General features: G+C 47.1%; 1 protein-coding gene across 2 annotated transcripts in view; it reads left to right on the top strand.

Moving 5' to 3' along the window:
* Positions 1 to 22039, top strand: part of ADGRD2 (adhesion G protein-coupled receptor D2) — a 611421-nt gene that overhangs the window by 431418 nt on the left and 157964 nt on the right. Inside the window, exon 25 of one of the 2 annotated variants that reach the window (XM_063936865.1) lies at positions 14425 to 14455. In XM_063936865.1, the coding sequence (XP_063792935.1) occupies positions 14425 to 14455 (31 nt within the window). Of the gene's footprint in view, positions 1 to 14424; positions 14558 to 22039 lie in introns of those variants that run through there. The other variant, XM_063936864.1, reaches the window with a different exon arrangement.

Genomic DNA, 22039 nt, shown 5'->3' on the forward strand with positions numbered 1-22039 from the left:
TCAGTCTAATAACTTTGATAATTGTACTATGGTAGCAGTAGAGCAAATTAAAAATACAGCAAGGGGAGGGGATCGATTTAATCGATTATGTAGAAGAGAGGCATATAGGATATACAAAATGGATACTCTTGTGCCAAATGGATTAAACGATACAGTTGAACTTAATGAAATCTAGATTGAGTGGAGTAATAATAATAAAATTGTTAAATTAAATCTAGTTTTCTTCAGAAAATGATTCAATGGCTGTGATAGGATAAAGATGCCAGGTATGCTAAGTCTGTTGGGTTATTATTATATGAGTATATTTATACACTACAAATAGTTATATAATGATGTGATGTTGTAGTGTATAGATAGATTTAATGGTGATGATCACGGGCTTAGTCTATGATGAAAAAATATTAATTTACATTGAAATATACAGTGAAATTGTGGGGTTAATTTTATGCCATAGATATATAAAATCATGGGCTTAATCCTTGTCATAAATTGATACATTCAGAAATGCATAATAAAATATGACAATTCCTGTGTATATATACATATATATCATGGGGAATCAATATAGAAGTCGCATCAAGAATCTAAATTTATGAATGGATTGATAGATAATAAGCAGTTATATGATAGCCTATAATTGGGGAGAAATAAATATAAATATAAATAATAATGAAAATAAAAATAAAAATTCTTGGACTTAAATTTATATAGGGTCTAAGATTTTTTTTATATATAATAAAAATTGAAAATTATATATAGGGATTGAAATGCTACAATTTCACTGTGTAGATGCGAGTCAGGAGTGCCTCAATTTGTTTTTTATTTATTATATTATTTATATTATATATTTTTTATTTTATTTGTTTATTTATTAATTCTTATTGGGAGTAAGTCTTTCATCCCACATTGTGGAAAATAAAAATGTCCTTTTTTAAGTTATATAAATAGACGTAATTAAGATGATAGAGGATATAGTGTGTCCGTTTAAAACAGATGCACATGAGGCTTGTAACATATATGCTAGTGAGCATGTGCAAAACCGGAGATCCGGTATTTAAGGATGGATGAATGGTGACAAGTTATTCTTACACTGAGGAAGCCGTCGAAGCCGGAGGGTAGACGGAGAAACGCGTTTGGAGACTCGGGAGATCAATACAGATACTCCACACCTCACTGCGCTACTGCATATGTGGCTGGCTGAAGGGCTCTCATCAGCGTATGCTGTGGAATAGAGAGCGGAAAGTAAAGGCTGTTGCTGGGACGAGCAGCACTATATACAGCTGCCGCTGGAGCTGTTTGAAGTGTGTCTGTTTTTCAAGCTATACTAAGGAGAGAAGCATAATACCGGAGAGTGCTGCGTGGATCCCTATCACCACTAATCCTCGTTGGAGCGGCTGCCATGCCTACAGCATTTTGAGGAAAGGTACATATCTGAGTGCTCAATAAACGGCACTCTAGGTGAAATTTGGGACCCTCTGAATATAAATAGCTGTAATTATATCCAAAATAGCAGCTGAATCTCTAACCAATACTGATCAAGTATTAACTTTCATTTATATATCAAGGAGCCGTTTTTTCAATTTTTTCATTTAATCAAATATTTAACAACGGAATTATCAACCACCTTACAGATTGTAACAACCAAAATTGATTAATATGTATGGACGGTAATCATCATAAAAGATATCCATCAAGTGGGTTTAACCATATTAATCTATAACAGGTGACTGTGTTGAATTATACGGACTCTAACTATTATAAAGGAGGTGACACATTTGATAATTACATCTTGCTGGATAGATCGCAAAACAGCTGACTACAAATTAACATTGTGTCGTTGATTATATTTTTAAATGGTTTAACATATTGCCTGCTAGGATTAATCAATGTTTATTGCTACGGCAACAATACTGATAAATTGCTATAGCGGATTGACATCGTGTTGATATTAGATTGAGAAATTGATTTATCTGTTTTTTGATTAGCCACTGTGATACAGAGACTCTATAAAATAATTCTCTTTAAAGGGACAGAGTCCTTTATCACAGGTGTTAAAAAAGCTGCTTCATTGTGGAAATATCTAGCTTTGGTATAGCAGATGTTTTTAATAATTACTAATTTTTGAATAGATTAATACCAGTACCGGCCGGTGCTATTGCATAAAATTTGCACTATAGATTTAGATATTGTATATATTTTTATGTTGTATTTTTACATATATATATAAAAAAGTGAACAAAAAGGTTCTATACAAAGTGAATAGCACTGTCTCATTTCTTTAGTTACATTTTTACATTTACGACACTGTGGGGGTCATTCCGAGTTGATAGCACGTAGCAACTTTTTGCTGCGCGTGCGATCAACCTGACGCCGCCTATGGGGGAGTGTATTTTAGCATAGCAGGGCTGCGAACGCTTATGCAGCCCTGCTATGCTAAAAAAGTTTCTAGCAAAACAAGACCAGCCCTGTGCCTACTTACAATTTGCAACGGATCCAGCGATGCAGGTCCCAGATTTGACGTAAGACATCCGCCCTCAAAACTCCTGGACACGCCTGCGTTTGCTGGACCACTCCCGGAAAACGGTCAGTTGACGCCCCGACATGCCTTCCTCCTGTCAATCTTCTTGCGGTTGCTGCTGCAACCGCTTTCCTTGTTCCCTGCGTCACGCACGCCGCGCTTGTGCAGTTCCGACATGATCGCACCGCTGCGCAGAGAGCAGCGTGCGATCGGGTCAGAATGACCCCCTATGTACCATCCATCTGGTTCTTTTTGAGGTATATTCCTTGCTAATGAAATTACACAGTGAAGTAAACAGAAGTTAACAATTTCTACAAGCTGGTTATCGACTACACAGATCACATCCTGAAAAGGTCATATTTGGACATTTATATGTGTTGGAACGGGACTGAGCGCTAAACTATACTCAATTTTTGTATTCTGTCTGACATGCCTACTTGGATGCTTTCACCGATATAATCCTCCACCATTCTTTCAATGGTGACAGCATCATATGCAGCGAAAAGTAGACATGTCAATAACTGATGGCAGCTCCGTCAGTCCGGACCAGATGTCAACACTTGCTCGTGACTGCCCTGCATCACCGCCAGCGGGTGGGCTAGGAAAATGTTTTCTTTTCCTCGAAGCCCCAGTTGCGGGAGAAAATGAAGGAGGAGCTGTTGATGGGTCACATTCCGCTTGAGTTGACAATTTTCTCACCAGCAGGTCTTTACACCTCTGCAGACTTGTGTGAGCCGGAAAGAGAGATACAACGTAGACTTTAAACCTAGGATCGAGCACGGTGGGCAAAATGTAGTGCTATGATTTCAACAGATCGACCACCCTTGAATCCTGGCAAAGCGAACGAAGGGCTCCATCCACAAGTCCCACATACTTAGCGGAATCGCTTCGTCTTAGCCCCTCCTTCAATTTCTCCAGCTGCTTCTGCAAAAGCCTGATGAAGGGAATGACCTGGTTGGTGAACCTTGCACAACACGGAAACCATTCCTCACTGAGCTTGAGTCAGGTGCATTCCCCCTCATTTGCCTATATCATAGGTAGATGTATAGGCTTGAATAGCCTTTTGTTGCTCCTCCATCCTCTGAAGCATATAGAGGGTTGAATTCCACCTTGTTACTACCTCTTGCTTCAGGTGATGGCAGGCCAGGTTCAGGATTTTTTGCTGGTGCTCCAGGCTTTGGCACACAGTTGCTGAATGTCGAAAGTGGCCTGCAATTTTTCGGGCCACCGATAGCATCTCCTGCACGCTGCCATTTTAAAAAAAATTCTGCACCGCCAAATTAACTGTATGTGCAAAACATGGGACGTGCTGGAATTTGCCCAGATGTAATGCACGCACAGTATTGGTGGCATTGTCAGATACCACAAATCCCCATGAGAGTCTAAGTGGGGTAAGTCATTGTGCAATGATGTCCCTCAGTTTCCGTAAGAGGTTGTAAGCGGAGTTCCTCTTACAGAAACCGGTGATACACAGCGTAGCCTGCCTAGGAACGAGATGGCATTTGTGAGATGCTGCTGCTGGTGCCGCTGCTGTTGTTGCTGCGGAAGGCAATACATCTACCCAGTGGGCTCTCACAGTTATGTAAACCTTAGTTTGCCCTGCTCTACTTGTCCACATGTCCATGGTTAAGTGGACTGGGGGTACAACCGTATTTTTCAGGACACTGAGGACACTTTTCTTAATGTCCCTGTACAGTCCGGGAATCGCTTGCCTAGTGGAGTGGAATCTAGACGGGATTTGGAACCGGGGACACAGTACGTCCATCAACTGTCTAAATCCCACTGCACTAATTGTGGATACTGGATGCACGTCTAACAGCAGCATAGTTGTTATGGCCTCAGTAATACACTTTGTAACAGGGTGACTGCTGTCATATTTCATCTTCCTCGCAAAAGACTGTTGGACAGTCAATTGCTTATTTGAAGTAGTACAAGTGGTCTTCCGACTTCCTCTCTGGGATGACAACTGACAAATGACAAGCAGTAACAGCAGCAGCAGTGGCAGCAACAGTAGGCGTACCACTCAAGAATCCTCAGAAGGAATCCCGGATAGGAGAGGACTCATTAGTCATGCTAGTGAAATGGCCTGCAGGACTACTTACATTCCTGACTGAGGAGGAAATTGGTGTTGAGGGAGTTGGTGGTGTGGATTGCAGGAGCTTGGGTACAACAGGAAAAAGTGATTTAGGTGTCAGTGGACTGCTTACGTTATTACCCAAATTTTCTGAACTTGACAATGACATGATGATTGTGCTGCACATGACGTATAAGGGAGGATGTTCCTAGGTGGTTAACATCCTTACCGCTACTTATTATGGATTGACAAAGGAAACACATGGCTTGACACCTGTTGCCCAAATTTGTGGAGAAATAATTCCACGCCGAAGAGGTGGCTTTTTTGGTATTTTGCCCAGGCATGACAATGGGTTTTTTCATCCCATGGCCAACAACTGCCTCCACTGGTGCCTTATTCAAACAAACCACATCCCTATCAGAATCCTCATTATCAACTTCCTCCTCAGCGCCAGCGACACCAGTATACTCCTCATCAAGGTGTACTTCTATAGTGACATCCTCAATCTCAATAGCAGCAACTGGACTGGCGGTGCTCTTCCTCACTTGCAGGCGGCGTGCAAATGGTGGTAGGAACCTCCTCTTCCCATACAGTCTTGGGAAGGTCAGGCCTAGATATCGCATCCGCAGACACACTTCACTGCACCCCTGAATTTTTACAGCATACAAGCCAGGGCCAGTGTACATTTATTTTCACTGCACCCCTGAAATATTACCGCATACAAGACAGGGCCAGTGTACATTTATTTTCACAGCACCCCTTAATTTTTGCAGCATACAAGACAGGATCAGTGTAAATTTATTTTCACTGCACCCATTAACTTTTTACAGCATACAAGACATGGCCAGTGTACATTTATTTTCACTGCACCCCTGAATTTTTACAGCATACAAGACAGGGTCAGTGTACATCTATTTTACTGCACCCTAGAATTTTTACAGCATACAAGACAGGGCCAGTGTACATTTATTTTCACTGCACCCCTGAATTTTTTACAGCAGACAAGACAGGGCCAGTGTACATTTATTTTCACAGCACTCCTGAATATTTGCAGCATACAAGACAGGGCCAGCACCCCTGTATTTTCACAGCATACAGGAGGACAGTGCCCCTGTACAGCACAGTGACAGCCAGGATAGCAACACCCATGTACAGCTGCAGCACCTATAACAGTACATGAAACACCTGTGACAGCCAGGACAGCACCCCTAACATCACAGGGACACCACAGTGACAGGACAGCACCCCTAGAGAGCACACACTGACCCCACTCAACTCCACCACCCACAGAGAGAGACAGAGATTGTCAGCCTCACTCTCCGGAGTGAAAATAGCAGCGATGCGTGGCTCTTTATATGGAATCCAGAACCCGCGAGAATCCGACAGCGGAATGTTGATGTCAGGAAGTCCCAAGCCGGACTCTGTTCCCGGCTTGGATCATGAATTTCGGAGGGGGGACCAGGGGGGTGGGGGGGCGACAGTGGGGGGTTGGGGGGGAGGGGGGGGCAAAGGGGGGGGGTTCAGTTCTCTGAGAACCGAACACGCTCATCTCTAATATATGTTAGGCTTTATGACATGCTTTTGTGGCATACTACATATACCTTATGATATGAGCCAACTGACATGAGTATCAGTTCTTTGGTTACCATAGTTATCAGCTGTGGTGTTAATCATTGTGATGTTGCAACTGTCAGATTCTACATTGATGCATCCAGTTTCAGGGGGCTCTCAGTTGCACTAGTGTTAAGAAGACAGCATGATATGGTAAAGAAAGGCTTATTTTAGGGGTCTATTTAACAAGATGCAGCATATCACAGTGCCACATAATGTAATGCCAATATTTACCTTTCCAGATGTCCTTGTGGACCCTCATCAAAATTTGTGTTCTTCTGTGAGGACATTCTCACTTTTCTACTACTAAAATGTGCATCTGCAGCTTATGTTTTACCATGTGTTTCGTTGTTTAACATGCCATTGATCCAGCATAGCCTTTCTACTTCATTGGTCCTAATTGCTGGGTCAAAGCTCTGCTTTTTGTCAAACAGCTGTTCCCATAGAGGTTTATGGGGAAATGATAAGCGTCTGTCTGAGATGTAGGAGAAAACAGGATTTTAATACCTACGGTAAATCCTTTTTTCCTAGTCCGTAGAGGATGCTGGGGTCCACTTCAGTACCATGGGGTATAGATGTTCCGCAGGAGCCATGGGCACTTTAAGACTTTTTCAGAGTGTGAACTGGCTATGCCCCTCCTCCAGACCTCAGTATAGGAACTATGCCCAGGGAGACGAACATTTCGAGAAAAGGATTTACTTTTAAGTTAATGGTGAGATTCATACCAGCTCACATCTCAACCATGCCGCACACATGGCATTCAGCAAAACACATGCCAACGGGCATGAACATTACAGCAACCGTGCTGAAAACATTTTGAACAAAATAACAACTGCAGGTAAAGTACGCACTGGGCTGGGTGCCCAGCATCCGCTACAGACTAGCGAAAAGGATTTACCTGTAGGTATTAAAATCCTGTTTTCTCATACGTCCTAGAGGATGCTGGGGTCCACTTCAGTACCATGGGGTTATACCAAAGCTCCAGTACGGGCGGGAGAGTGCGGATGACCCTGTAACACCGACTGACCAAACTGTAGGTCCTCATCGGCCAAGTTGTCAAACTTGTAAAACTTAGCAAACGTGTTTGCCCCAGACCAAGTAGCTGCTCGGGAAGTTGTAATGCCGATACCCCCTGGGCAGCCTCCGAGGATGAGCCCACCTTTATAGTAGAATGGGCAGTCACCGAATTCGGTACCGGCAAACCTGCCGTAGAATGAGCGTGCTGAATCGTACCTCTGATCCTGCGCGCAATAGTCTGCTTAGACGCAGGACACCCAATCTTGTTGTGAGCATACAGGACAAACAGAGACTCTGTTTTCCATATCCGAGCCGTTCTTGCGACATAGATTCTCAAAGCCCTGACCACATCTAGAGACTTTGAAGCAGTGATGGTGTCAGTAGCCACTGGCACCACAATAGGTTGGTTTATATGGAAAGAAGAAACCACCTTTGGAAGAAATGTTGACGAGTTCGAAACTCAGCCCTATCTTCATGGAAAACCAAGTAAGTGCTGTTGTGAGACAAGGTCCCTAACTCAGACACCCTTCTTGCGGATGCCAAGGCCAACAGCATGACCACTTTCCAAGTGAGAAATTTCAACTCTATCTCCTGGAGAGGGTCAAACCAATCCGATTGAAGCAATCGCAACACCACGTTAAGATCCCATGGTGCCACAGGAGGCACAAATGGAGGTTGGATGTGCAGCCCCCCTTTCACAAATGTCTGAACTTCTGGAAGGGAGGTCAATTGTTTCTGAAAGAAAACGGACAAGGCCGAAATCTGGACCTTGATTGAGCCCAATCGTAGGCCCGCATCCACACCGCCCTGGAGAAAATGGAGAAAATGTCCTTCTTGGTTTCACACCAAGACACATATTTTCTCCAAATACGGTGGTAATGTTTAGACGTTACTCCTTTCCTGGCCTGAATAAGAGTGGGAATGACTTCTTTGGGAATACCCTTTCGGGCTAGGATTCGGCGCTCAACAGCCATGCCGTCAAACGTAGCCACGGTAAGTCTTGATACACGCACGGCCCCAGCTGCAGCAGGTCCTCGCAAAGAGGAAGAGGCCGAGGATCTCCTATGAGTAACTCCTGAAGATCTGGATACCAAGCCCTCCTTGGCCAGTCTGGGACAATGAGGATTGCTCGAACTCCTGTCCTTCTTATGATCTTGAGAACTTTTGGTATCAGTGGAAGTGGAGGGAAGACATATACCGACTGAAACACCCACTGGGTCACCAGTTCATCCACTGCTATTGCTTGAGGGTCTCTCGACCTGGAACAATATCTCTGCAGCTTCTTGTTGCGATGAGACGCCATCATGTCTATTTGAGGAATTCCCCAAAGACCTGTCAACTCTGCGAAGACTTCTTGGTGGAGGCCCCTTTCTCCTGGATGGAGATTGTGTCTGCTAGGGAAGTCTGCTTCCCAGTTGTCCACTCCCGGAATGAAAATTGCTGACAGAGCATTTGCATGTCTTTCTGCCCAGAGGAGGATCTTTGACACCTCTGCCATTGCCGCTCTGCTTTTCGTTCCGCCCTGACGGTTTATGTACGCGACTGCTGTTACATTGTCCGACTGGATCTGTACGGGTTGATCTTGAAGAAGATGCACCGCTTGTAGAAGGCCGTTGTAAATGGTTCTTAACTCCAGAACGTTTATGTGAAGACAAGTTTCTTTGACATGACCATCTTCCTTAGAAGCTCTCCTCCTGTGTGACTGCTCCCCAGCCTCGGAGACTTGCATCCGTGGTCACCAGGATCCAGTCCTGAATAAGGAACCTGCCTCTCTCTAGGAGGTGAGAACTGTGTAGCCACCACAGGAGTGAAATTCTGGCTTTGGATGACAGGATTATCCTCTGATGCATGTGTAGATGGGAACCGGACCAGTTGTCCAATAGGTCCCACTTAAATACTCTGGCATGGAATCGGCCAAACTGTATGGCCTCGTAGGCCACTACCATCTTTCCCAACAACCGAATGCATTGATGAATCGACACTCTTGTTGGTTTCAGAATTTGTTTGACCATTCTCTGGATTTCCAGAGCCTTTTCTACTGGAAGAAATACCCTCTGTACTTCTGTGTCCAGTATCATCCCCAGAAAGGATAATCTTGTCGTCGGTTCCAATTGTGAGTTTGGAAAATTTATGATCCAACCGTGATGTTGAAGTACTGTCAGGGAAAGTGCAATGTTTTGCACCAACTTTTCCCTGGACCTCGCTTTTATTAGGAGATCGTCCAGGTAAGGAATTATATTGACTCCTTGCTGTCAAAGGAGGACCATCATCTCTGCCATCACCTTGGTAAACACCCTTGGTGCCGTGGAGAGTCCAAACGGCAACGTCTGAAATTGGTAATGGCAATCCTGCACTGCGAATCTCAGATAAGCTTGATGTGGAGGATAAATGGGGACATGTAGGTAGGCATCTTTTATGTCCACTGACACCATGAATTCCCCCTCCTCCAGACTGGAAATCACTGCCCTCAGAGATTCCATCTTGAACTTGAACCTTTGCAGGTAGAGATTCAGATTTTTCAGGTTTAGAATTGGTCTGACCGAGCCGTCCGGCTTCGGAACTACAAATAGGCTTGAATAAAACCCTTCTCCTTGTTGTAACAAGGGAACCAGGACAATGACTTGATCCTGACACAATTTTTGTATTGCTGCTGCAACCACTTCCCTGTCCGGGATAGATGGTAAGGCCGATTTGAAAAATCGGCATGGGCGAATGTCTTGAAACTCCAGTTTGTACCCTTGGGACACTATTTGCACGACCCACGGGACCAGGCCAGATTGAAGCCAGAAGTGACTGAAGAGTTTCAGACGTGCCCCCACCTGAGCCCCAGCGTCATGCTGAAGCTTTGGCAGGAACAGAGGTTGATTTCTGCTCCTGTGATCCTGGAGACACTGTGGACTTTTTTCCTTTTCCCTTTCCTCTACCCGCAAAGAAAGGGGAACCTTTACCCTTTTTGTATTTATTGGGCCGAAAGGACTGCATCTGAGAGTGATGTGTCTTTTTCGCTGGTGCAGGAGCATAAGGCAAGAATGTAGACTTACCTGCGGTAGCCGCAGAAACTAACGCATCCAGCCCATCTCCAAACAAGGCCTCACCTTTGTACGGGATAGCCTCCATATTCCTTTTGGAATCTGCGTCAGCATTCCATTGGCGAATCCACAACGCCCTCCGTGCTGATATTGCCATGGTAGCGGCTCTTGATCCCAAGAGACCAATATCTCTCATGGCTTCTAGCATATATGCAGCAGCGTCTTTGATATGACCTAATGTTAGGATTATCTCGTCTCTATCTATTGTGTAAATTTCTGATGACAAGTTTTCTGACAACTTTTTAATAGCACTACTCACCCACGCACCGGCAATGGTAGGCCTGAGTAGTGTCCCATTTGCCACATAAATAGATTTCAACGTAGTCTCTAACTTGCGGTCTTTCGGCTCTTTTAGTGAAGCCGTCCCAGGCGCAGGGAGAATCACCTTTTTTGTTAACCATGACAGGGCACTGTCTAAAACGGGGGGGGGGGGGGGGGGGTGACTCCCACCTTTTCCTGTCCTCTGCAGGGAAAGGGTAAGCTAACTGAATTCTTTTAGGAATCTGAAATTTCTTTTCAGGGTTTGCCCAGACTCCCTCAAAGAGACTGTTCAGCTCATGAGATGGAGGAAAAGTTAAATTGATCTTCTTAATAAAAGTAAGCTTTCTCCTGTGGTAAAGGAGGGGGTTCTGTTACTTCTAACACCTCCTTTATAGCAATAATCATGTATTGTATGTTTTTTGCTAACTTTGGGTCTATTCCCCTGGAATCACTAGTGTCGACACAGGAGTTTGAGTCCGTGTCGGTATCAGTTTGTACAACTTGTGCAAATGACCTTTTACGTGACCCAGAGGGGTCCCCTGTGGATAAAAAAGCAGAACTCTGAAAAATCACATCTTTGACAGATTTTCTCCAACTTTCTGCATGAGACTCAGACTTATCCAATCTCTTACTGATATGATTCACACTATCACGTAATTCTTTCACCCATTCAGGCTCTTGGTGTGCCGGCAGCACCACCACATTACAACTCTGTGTCCCTAAAATGGCTCCCTCAGGGGAAGAGTTCCCTGCCTCATACATGTCACACACGTGCACAATCACATCACAGACACTCCGGGGCTTATAGGGGACAGACCCACAGTAAATCTGTCAGAAGGACACAGAAGGGACTTGCCAGTTCACAACTCAGTGCCAATGTAAAAAATCGCTGTGTATCTACAGAGACCTTTAGCACTTTTATATGCCAATTTAAGCACCACTTTTCACTCTGCCCCCCCCCCTAATATACACCCTGATACTTGATTCATACGTGGAGGAGGGCAGCGTGTCCTCTCCCTGCAGCTTGCCTGGAGAAAATGGTGCTGAGCAGCGCTGGCTGACTGAGGAGGAAAGCCCCGCCCCCTGCAACGGCGCATTTCCACTCAGAAAACATGAGGTAATATTTATACTGGCGGGGGTGTAGGATTGTGCCACGGCCCAATATGCTACCTTTTTGCCAGTCAGAGTAGGTTTTCATGCTGCCCAGGGCGCTCCCCCCGCAACCCCCCCCCCCCACCCCCCCGCGCCCTGCACCCTGCTGTGCGCTGTGTATGGATAGCATGTCCACGCAGCGTTCCCGTTCGCTGCGCGGTACCTTGAGCCATCACGATGACCGGAGGTCCCTCTTGCAGATCTCTGGTAATGATACTCACGCGTCTTCTGACTTCTGGCTCTGTTAGTGGGGTGCCGGCGTGCTGTGGGAGTGAGCGCATAGCCGCAGCTAGTGTTCAGTACCCTTCAGGAGCTAATGGTGTCCTGTCAGCAAGAAGTAGAGCCATGAAACTCTTTAGGAAGTTGGTTCCTACTTCTTCCCCCTAAGTCCCACAAAGCAGGGAGACTGTTGACAGCAGTCTCCCTGAAATAAAAAACCTAATATAAAGTCTTTTAGCGAAACTCAGTAGAGCTCCACTAGAGTGCGACCAATCTGCCTAGGCAGATTTTCTAAACTGAGGTCTGTAGGAGGGGCATAGAGGGAGGAGCCAGTTCACACTCTGGAAAAGTCTTAAAGTGCCACTGCGGAACCGTCTATACTCCATGGTACTGAAGTGCACCCCAGCATCCTCTAGGACGTATGAGAAATTGGTGAAAATGCCAGATTAATGGCTTATCTCATCTTCAAAATAATAATGTTTATTAGCAGTATATAATGCTTTTGCCCAAGGGACTCAAAGCGCTTTATATTTGCAGAAAATAAACATATCACAAAAGAGGCAGCCATCGTGGGTGCATTATAGTGGTCACAGTTAGTGAGGACAAAATCTGAAATGCAAACTACAAAGCACATTTAGAATGATCTGTTTAACGGTTTGTTCATCTCAATCATGAAAGGACCAGGAGAGGCAATACATAGGTTTCAATAAGTGAGGATAAGCAATATGCAGAGATCTGATTACACTTTGGGAGATACAAGCTATGGGTGGATTAATGCCACATGGGCCTGGGCTGGAAAATGACCAGTGGCCTATTGTGAGAAGAGTACAGTGACCAGTGCTTTGTGGATGTGTCCAGCACCATCTGGATGTGTAAACCAGGATTACCGACTATCCGGCTGCCCCATGTGGGAGGGGGGTAGCCAGGTCGGTATTACAGGGGTTGTGGGCAGTAGGGGGGCGTGGAAGCACAAACGCATCATTGTGGCCCCGTTCCCAATAGTTAATGCCCTGATTGCTGGCACTGAATAGGATGACGCGATTCAGTGCGAATTGCGTCATTAGCCTCCCTGGAGCGCCCACTATGAAGGACAGCTGTGGGGGGGATAAGCCGGATCCAGGAGACTTTCCTACCTTTCTGGGGGGGCAGTAGCACCACACATTTTTCGGGAGCCTCCTGGCCGATCCGGGAGGGTAGCCTTACCCTGCCCATATGTCTCTCTAAATACCTAATAGTAGGAAAATGTCATAATTTTGTGAGGAAAATTTATATAAAATCTGAATACTTTTTGATATATGACAAGTAAAGCCTTATCAACAATTAGAAATGCAAGAATTTAACATAACCACGGGCCTAATTTAGACCTGATCGTAGCCGTGCATGTCTGGTTAGTCCGCCCAGCTTGTCTCGCCCTACCCCCCCCCCCCCCCCCCCCCCCCCACACACACACACACACACACACAAGTACAAAAGCATCGCACATCAGCCATGCTATTGTACTTGATAAGTAGCTCCCTACCAGCGCAGCACCTGCGCGCTGGCAGGGTGCTACCCGTCGCTGTCCGGGTCGCGGCGGCTGCGTGTGACGTCAAGCAGCCACCGTGGCTCGCCTCCCGCACGGTCTGCGCTGACTTTTCATGACTATGTGATAAGTAGGCCTACTAATGGTTCCCATCACTTTATAATGTACCAGCCACAGCAGCGGGATAAAATAAGTTTTGTTTTGTTTGCTCATTACCATAGGCAACATGTGTTACATTTGGAGGTGGATTGCTGACAGTTGCTGCTGCTTTTAATTTACCTGGGTTGAGAGAATGATATACAAACGTATTTCAGATACTTATACTGTAGGTAACATTTTAATAAGACTTGTTTTTATTTTATATCTATACAGTACATGTAGTTTATACAAAATCTGATAAATATTTACCATTTCATATATTTCGTCATGATGACATTGAGAAAAAAGTGTTATATGCATGTTATGTTATAAAGCAATGTTTATTCATATTTAAAATTTTCATGATATTAGGGGTTATTCAGGTCGCATCGCGATACCGCAATTTCCGCGCTGCCGCAGCCAGTGCGCACGGAAAATGGGGGTGGACCGGCTGCATTTTCACACGCAGCTGCTCCGATTGGAAAAATGCCGACTGACCGCCTGCACACGGAGCCTAGTTGCACCTACAAGGGGTCGTCCACAATTGCTGTGACCGCAAAGAAAATTGCGGTCGCAACTGGTTGACTCCTATTAGCATACTCGGTGGCCTTGCCCTGAGATGGGCAACCCCAGCATGAGTTTTATTGTTTGAGTCTAATTCCCTGGAAAAACAACAACATATGTACTCTATGGTAAGAACTGTGGATGTACTGTATGGTGTTTCTCTCTTTACAAGAAAACAGAATTCTATTTATTTTATTTATTTATTTCTCCATTCTGTGTTGACTATTGAAATGTGTTTTTCTTTTTGCTTTTCTCACAGGCTGTAGAACTCACCTCTTTCAAAACATCAGGTACTGTCTGTTTCTTTTGAATCTGGACAATGTTATTTTCACTGCAAGGTACAATTTACCATACAACTGAGTAACAAATGAGTATTTTAGGACTCTCAACATCTAGTTCTGATGTTTTATTACAGGTTTTTTTTTACTGTTATTTGTTAAAGGACAGAGGAATGTAATTAATAATATTGATAAACATGATGCAGTAAAGTATAGGACAAGAGAGTGAGTGAGTGAGTGAGTGAGTGAGTGAGTGAGTGAGAGAAAGGAAGGCAAATACTTAGTGCAAATTGTTAAACAATTGAATAAAATAATGAAAATAAAACACAGTCTTACCAATCAGGAGATATGTGGCAGCCTCACAATTAGAGCAACCTAAAATACAAACTCTCATTAAGGGGCCTATTTATGTGTCTTCTCCCCTGAAAACCAAGCACCAGTGGCAGATTCCGCATTACTTAAGTATACCTGCTATAGTTCAAAAGCTGAATGCAGGAGACATTAGATATATATGTATTCTTTGTTCATCTAAATAACGAAGAACATGCCACAATCTCTCACTGTGGTCTCTTGGGCAAAAGCTTACCTTCGCAGAGCTTGGCCACACTTCACACATTTCGTCTTGCAGCTTCCAAGGTGGTGACACCAAATGTGCAAAAAGTCCATTGTTTGAGCACCTAAGCAACTCTTGGGTATCCTAACCAGGACTTTAGATAGATGTGTTTAGCCACTGTATGCGGCTAAAGTGTCTATTTGGCTTCGACAGACATGATAATTATTGGGTGTTCAAAAGAACTGACTTGCTCTGACAGGCACCCATTAATTGAATTCCCCCCTTATAGCCACAGTTTTGCCACATAGGGATTTTTGGATGTACTGTGCCCACATGCCCAATACAAACATATCCTTTAAAACTGTCATAAGCAAGAAGTGAATGAGATTCTAATGAGGGAAAGTCATTACAGAGCATACTTACCAACTTTTAAATTGTCCTCTCTGTGAGAAGCCCGGGGGGGACAAGTAGGTGGGCTGTTATGGGGGCGGAGCTGGAGCACTCACGTCATTAGGGCCCAGCCACTTGCAGCAAAGTGCTGCAAATTACGCATATTCGAATAGGGTCAGGGTCTAAATAACACTACTAACATAGAATTGCATCACTGAGCCCCGCCCCTTCACATGGATTGCAATCTCCGTTTACTGTTCTCCTCATTCTGCCCGCTTCACTAGGTAGTGAGCAGAATGCAGGAGGAATGCCCACTCTTCCGGGGGTGCGGGGACTACCCCAAAAATCGAATGTTCCCCGCAGGATCCGAGAGAGTAGGCAAGTATGTTACAGAGACAGTCCTTTATCAGATGTGCTGCCCCAGCATGACTTACTGTAAATGATAAATGGTTAATGAATCGGTTATCACTGTCAGTAGTGGTTATTATAACAGATGTCAACTAATTTTGCTAAAATAATAAATTGGCTCCATAGACATGACATAACATAACCCCATTTTGCATGGAAACCTCTGAGTAAGGACTACTCCAGTAGACTTTAAGCACAAGAAAAACACTCTGGTGGTCATTCCGAGTTGTTCGCTCGCAAGCTGCTTTTAGCAGCTTTGCACACGCTAAGCCGCCGCCTACTGGGAGTGAATCTTAGCTTCTCAAAATTGCGAACGAAAGATTAGCAGAATTGCGAATAGACACTTCTTAGCAGTTTCTGAGTAGCTTCAAACTTACTCGGCATCTGCGATCAGTTCAGTGCTTGTCGTTCCTGGTTTGACGTCATAAACACACCCAGCGTTCGTCCAAACACTCCTCCGTTTCTCCAGCCACTCCCGCGTTTTTCCCAGAAACGGCAGCGTTTTTTCACACACTCCCATAAAACGGCCTGTTTCCGCCCAGAAACACCCACTTCCTGTCAATCACACTACGATCACCAGAACGAAGAAAAAACCTTGTAATGCCGTGAGTAAAATACCTAACTGCATAGCAAATTTACTTGGCGCAGTCGCAGTGCGAACATTGCGCATGCGCAGTTAGCGGAAAATCGCTGTGATGCGAAGAAAAATACAGAGCGAACAACTCGGAATGACTACCCCTGATCCTATGGTTGGCATTATGAGGAGGCCTCTGACTGGAGAATGCAGAGTTCAGCCATGCTGGCACTTCTTTTAAAACGTGACTTTCTCAAAGGTAATGATTTAGATGTCAATCTCCATTTTAAAATAAAGCTGCTGAGTGTTATTTTGTACATGCAAACAGATAATAGTGTTTGCACAAATGTGCACTATTTTACTGATCGCAGTGAGGATATTTTTTTGTAACTTGAGTGACAGGCAGGGAATGTTTGTGGGAGGTAAGAAGCAACTAAAATGCAGGCTTATTACATTACTAGGTGCTTCATCGCGCCCTACGGGCGCTCTTCACACCGTCGCAAGGGGCTACGCCCCCTTAACCCTTGCATGCCTTTCTGGGGTTTAATATTTGTATTATATGGAGTATTACCTGCATTCCTTTGTTAGTTGTTAAATATTGCACAATGAAAGGGCGTGCGATGGTGAAGGAGGCGCAGCCCCTTGCGACGGCGTGAACAGCACCTGCAGGGCACGATGTACAGAATGTAGCGGGTGCGGGGGGGACTGCGGATGGTGTCTGTAGATGCTGCGGGTGGAGGGAGGCAGAAGTGGGGGTGGGGCCCGGATGGGGAAGGTTCGGGAGGTGCTGCGCGTGGGGGAGGGGCAGAGGAGTGGGGGATGCAGATGGGGGAGGGGTCCGGAGGCACTGAAGGTGGGGGAGGGGCAGGGGTGCCACGGGTGGGAGAGGGGCAGGTGTGGGGATGTTGTGGATGGATGAAGGGTTCCGGAGGTGCTGTTGGATGGGAAGGGACGGGAGTGCCGGGGGTGGGGTAGGGGACCGCAGGCACCATGGGTAGGGTAGGGGCAGGTACAGGTGTTGCGGCGGATGGGAAAGGAGGTCCGGAGGTGCTGCAGGTGGTGGAGGGGCAGGTGCGGGGGTGCCATTGGTGGGGGAGGGGTGGGTGAGAGGGGGACCGCTGATGGAGGAGGGTGTCTGCAGATGCTGCGGGTGGAGGGGGGCAGGTGTGGTGGGAGACATATAAGGGGGGTGAATGGTGGAAGGGGCCTGGAGGTGCTGTGGGTGGTGAAGGGGTGGAGGAGTGGGAGCCACGGGTGGTGTAGGGGGTTTGGAGGCACAGCATGTGGGGGAGGGGTGGAGTGCCGCATGTGGTGGAGGGGAAGGTGCGGAGGTGTGGTGCATTGGGGAGAGGTTTGGAGGCGCTGCGGGTACTGTACATGCCATAAAAGGTAGTTGGAGGGTATGCAGTAACAGAGCCAGGACAGGGGTGACAGGGTCAGTACAGGGATGACGTGGCCAGGACAGGGGTGACAGGGTCAGAACAGGGGTGACGGTGCCAGGACAGGGGTGACGGGGCCAGGACAGGGGTGACGGGGCCAGGACAGAAATGATAGGGACAGGATAAGGGTGACAGGGCCAGGATAAGGGTGAAAGGGCCAGGATAAGGGTTGCAGGGCAAGGCCAGGGGTGACAGGGACATGACAGAACACAGGGCACGGGAGAGATTGGTATTTGGGACAAAACAGTGGTGACAGACAGATGTGTCTTACCGGAGTCACTGCTGCTGGCTGCTGCTGTTCCACTCCAACCTGTTGGGATCTGCTGCTGCTGGAGACTTGGCATGGCTGACTCTCTCAGGCTGGAGTCCTGCTTCCTCTGCCCGTCCGCATCCCTCCCCCCCTCCTCAGTCACACACCGCAGACCTCGCGCAGCTGCCGGGCACTGTGGTAAGGTGAGACTGGAAATGACTAGTTAGCCCCCAGGAGATGCTGCGGCTGGAGGGAGGAGGGGGTCATAGCATGCACGTGGCGCGGACCTCACGGCTTCCGGGCACTGTGGTAAGGGGAGACTGGGAGTGACTAGTTAGCTCCCAGGAGACGCTGCGGCTGGAGGGAGGAGTGGGTCAGAGCCTGCAAGCAGCTCGGATTTCTGCAGCGCTACCCGCCAGCTAAAGTGTGTGAATGAGCTGGGCGCACTCCACTGCGGGTGGCAGCGCTGCAGCTAGCGGTGGGGTTGCCGGGGCTGGAGATAACAGAGGCAGTATGGAACCTGCACAGCGGCTGGTGCCCCACTAAACTGCAGCTAAGAAGCGTCGAGTGTGCCAGAAAGTGATGCTCCTCCGCACCAGAGAGACCCTGCTGAGTATGCTGATGTGGGGGGTCAAGCACACAGTGAGCCGGTGCCCGTCTGTCTGTATGACATACCCCTCACACACCCCCATACCTCCCAAATGTCCCGATTTTCGCGGGACAGTCCCATTTTTGGGGGCCTGTCCCGCTGTCAAACCCGCGGGTCGCAGTTTCCGGCGGTGGGGGGGGGGGCAGTTGGAAAGCTCCTGTACTCGCTGTTCTGCTTAGCAGAGCAGCGGTGAATAGTGGAGACAGAGGGAGAGGGGGCATCAGGGGGTACGGATTAATGGGGGGGTTCCAGCAGCAGAGCCGGATTAAGGTGGGGGGGGGCAGGGGATACGTACCATTGGCCCCACAGTTTTAGGGGACCCCCCGGCTGGAGTAGCTCTGTCCCAGCTCAGAAGCCCCCCCCCCGTCCTGCCAGCAACAGCGGCAGCATTGTGCTACAGTCAGCACACGCTGCTGCATATTGGCAGGTCTGTGGTGTTGCAGGGAGGCAGCAGTCTCCCTGCTTTCTTCTCCCTGTGCGGGTGTGTAGGGGGGAGCGACTACCTCCTCTGGATTTAGCCCTAGCTGAGGGGCCAAAATCCCATAAAAAAAAAAAAAAAATCGAAATTTGCATAAGGGGACGTGGCCGCGCGGTCCGCGATTAGGCCACGCCCCCGACCCACAGCAGGCACAGCAATGAGATAGGGCTCCCCTGTCACAAGTGCCCTGGGCCCCCCGGACTCATAATCAGCCCCTGGGGGCATGCCAGCAGCTCACAGAGCGCTGGGCATGCTCCCTCACTGACGAAAACGGGGACCCTCCCGTGAAGCCACGCCCCCTTTTTGCCGAGTGTGTTTCCCTCCTTCTGCCTGGAGAAAGCTCCTGCAGAAAGCTGGGAGGTCTGCACCCCTGCCTGTGCCATGCCCAATGCCCATGCTATCTGCTTCTGCTCCTAGTCTCCTGTAGATTTGGCCAGATCTCTGTGACTCATTTGACTAACTCCGCCCAGTGTTGTAACTCCGCCCAGCGTTAGCAAATGAATCACAAGGTCACAGAATAGGGCTATTATATAGGAGATTGTGACTGCGATCTTGGAGCATTCTGGAAAAACTTTTGACTTTGCTGGATTAGTGATGCCATAAATGTTAGTTTTAAGTTAAAGTGTAGTGTTTACCATATACTGGCTCTCCATTCCATATTATGTACTTGTACTCCCACTTCTATCATAAACAAGAAAAGCACATCACACCTTGTGATCAAATAGCACAAGGCTGCTTATGTTTGTGAAAAGAAAGCTGAAATATCAGCAAGCAGAGTATGCTTTAACTGAAAATGTGAAAGTTTTTTTCAGGTATCTCTTATCGTGCCCTTGAATGTGTTGCCACTATGGGGTACATTTACTAACATTCGTAATTCCCGAAAATAGGTCAAAGTTCAATCACGAATGACATCGACAGTGTAAAACTGCAACTTTTTGAATTTATTACGATGGATTTACTAAGCTGTCGTATTCGGGTTTTTCTTTTCTTCCGATGTCGATGTCATTCGTTTTTTTTTACCTAATTTTACGGCAGTGATTAGCAAAACACTGCCGTTTTTTTTTACAATCAATCTCGGCCGGATCTGTGTGATCCGTGCTGGGGTTCTTTTTATTTTTTATTTTTAATTAAACAATGTAAAATCCCCCAAAAAAATGCGTGGGGTCCCCCCTCCTAAGCATAACCAGCCTCGGGCTCTTTGAGCCGATCCTGGTTGCAGAAATATGGTGAAAAAAATGACAGGGGTTCCCCCATATTTAAGCAACCAGCATCGGGCTCTGCGCCTGGTCCTGGTCCCAAAAATACGGGGGACAAAAAGAGTAGGGGTCCCCCATATTTTTAAAACCAGCACCGGGCTCCACTAGCTGGACAGATAATGCCACAGCCGGGGGTCACTTTTATACAGCGCCCTGCGGCCGTGGCATCAAAAATCCAACTAGTCACCCCTGGCCGGGGTACCCTGGGGGAGTGGGAACCCCTTCAATCAAGGGGTCCCCCCCCCCCAGCCACCCAAGGGCCAGGGGTGAAGCCCGAGGCTGTCCCCCCCCATCCAATGGGCTGCGGATGGGAGGGCTGATAGCCTTTGTTGTAAAATAAAAGATATTGTTTTTAGTAGCAGTACTACAAGTCCCAGCAAGCCTCCCCCGCATGCTGGTACTTGGAGAACCACAAGTACCAGCATGCGGCGGAAAAACGGGCCCGCTGTGACGTCACCGCTGAGCAGAAAGTTCCCATCATTGGTTACAATGTAGCGCATAGGCGCTACATTGTAACACTGCCGCGTGCTGCCTGTCAGTGAAGACAGGAGCACACAGCTGATCAGGAGAGTGCTACAACGTGGCACTCCCTGATTGGCTGAAGAAACCCACTTAGCCAGAAGGCAAAGTGGGTTTCTGGCATTCGTGGGAAGGTGACCCATGTGCAAACATGGGTCACCTTTCAGTTCGTGGTCGGGCAACCGTTTTTTTGTTTTATTCAAGTACGTGGATTAACCCTGGATTATCCGAGGAGCCTGGACCACTGGATCTGGTGAGTAGAATTTCTTCAACAGGTACCCCTTGGATTCTACTGGAGAAGAGGACCGACCTGCGTGGGAACATAAGGTAAGTATGTATGTATGTGTGTATGTATGTAATAAAATTATACTTTCACGGTGTGTGTGTCTTGTGTTTTTTTGGGTATTTTTTTAGTGGTAGTACTACAGGTACCAGCGGGCCCGTTTTTCCGCCGCATGCTGGTACTTGTGGTTCTCCAAGTACCAGCATGCGGGGGAGGCTTGCTGGGACTTGTAGTACTGCTACTAAAAACAATATCTTTTATTTTACAACAAAGGCTATCAGCCCTCCCATCCGCAGCCCATTGGATGGGGGGGGGACAGCCTCGGGCTTCACCCCTGGCCCTTGGGTGGCTGGGGGGGGGGACCCCTTGATTGAAGGGGTTCCCACTCCCCCAGGGTACCCCGGCCAGGGGTGACTAGTTGGATTTTTGATGCCACGGCCGCAGGGCGCTGTATAAAAGTGACCCCCGGCTGTGGCATTATCTGTCCAGCTAGTGGAGCCCGGTGCTGGTTTTAAAAATATGGGGGACCCCTACTCTTTTTGTCCCCCGTATTTTTGGGACCAGGACCAGGCGCAGAGCCCGATGCTGGTTGCTTAAATATGGGGGAACCCCTGTCATTTTTTTCACCATATTTCTGCAACCAGGATCGGCTCAAAGAGCCCGAGGCTGGTTATGCTTAGGAGGGGGGACCCCACGCAATTTTTTTTAAAAAAATAAGCACTTTCCCACCCCTTCCCACTGATATACATGCACGGATCTCATGGATCCGTGCATGCCTATCCAATCACGAATTAAAA

Source organism: Pseudophryne corroboree, chromosome 8 (assembly GCF_028390025.1).
Source record: "Pseudophryne corroboree isolate aPseCor3 chromosome 8, aPseCor3.hap2, whole genome shotgun sequence".
Taxonomy (NCBI): Eukaryota; Metazoa; Chordata; class Amphibia; order Anura; family Myobatrachidae; genus Pseudophryne; species Pseudophryne corroboree.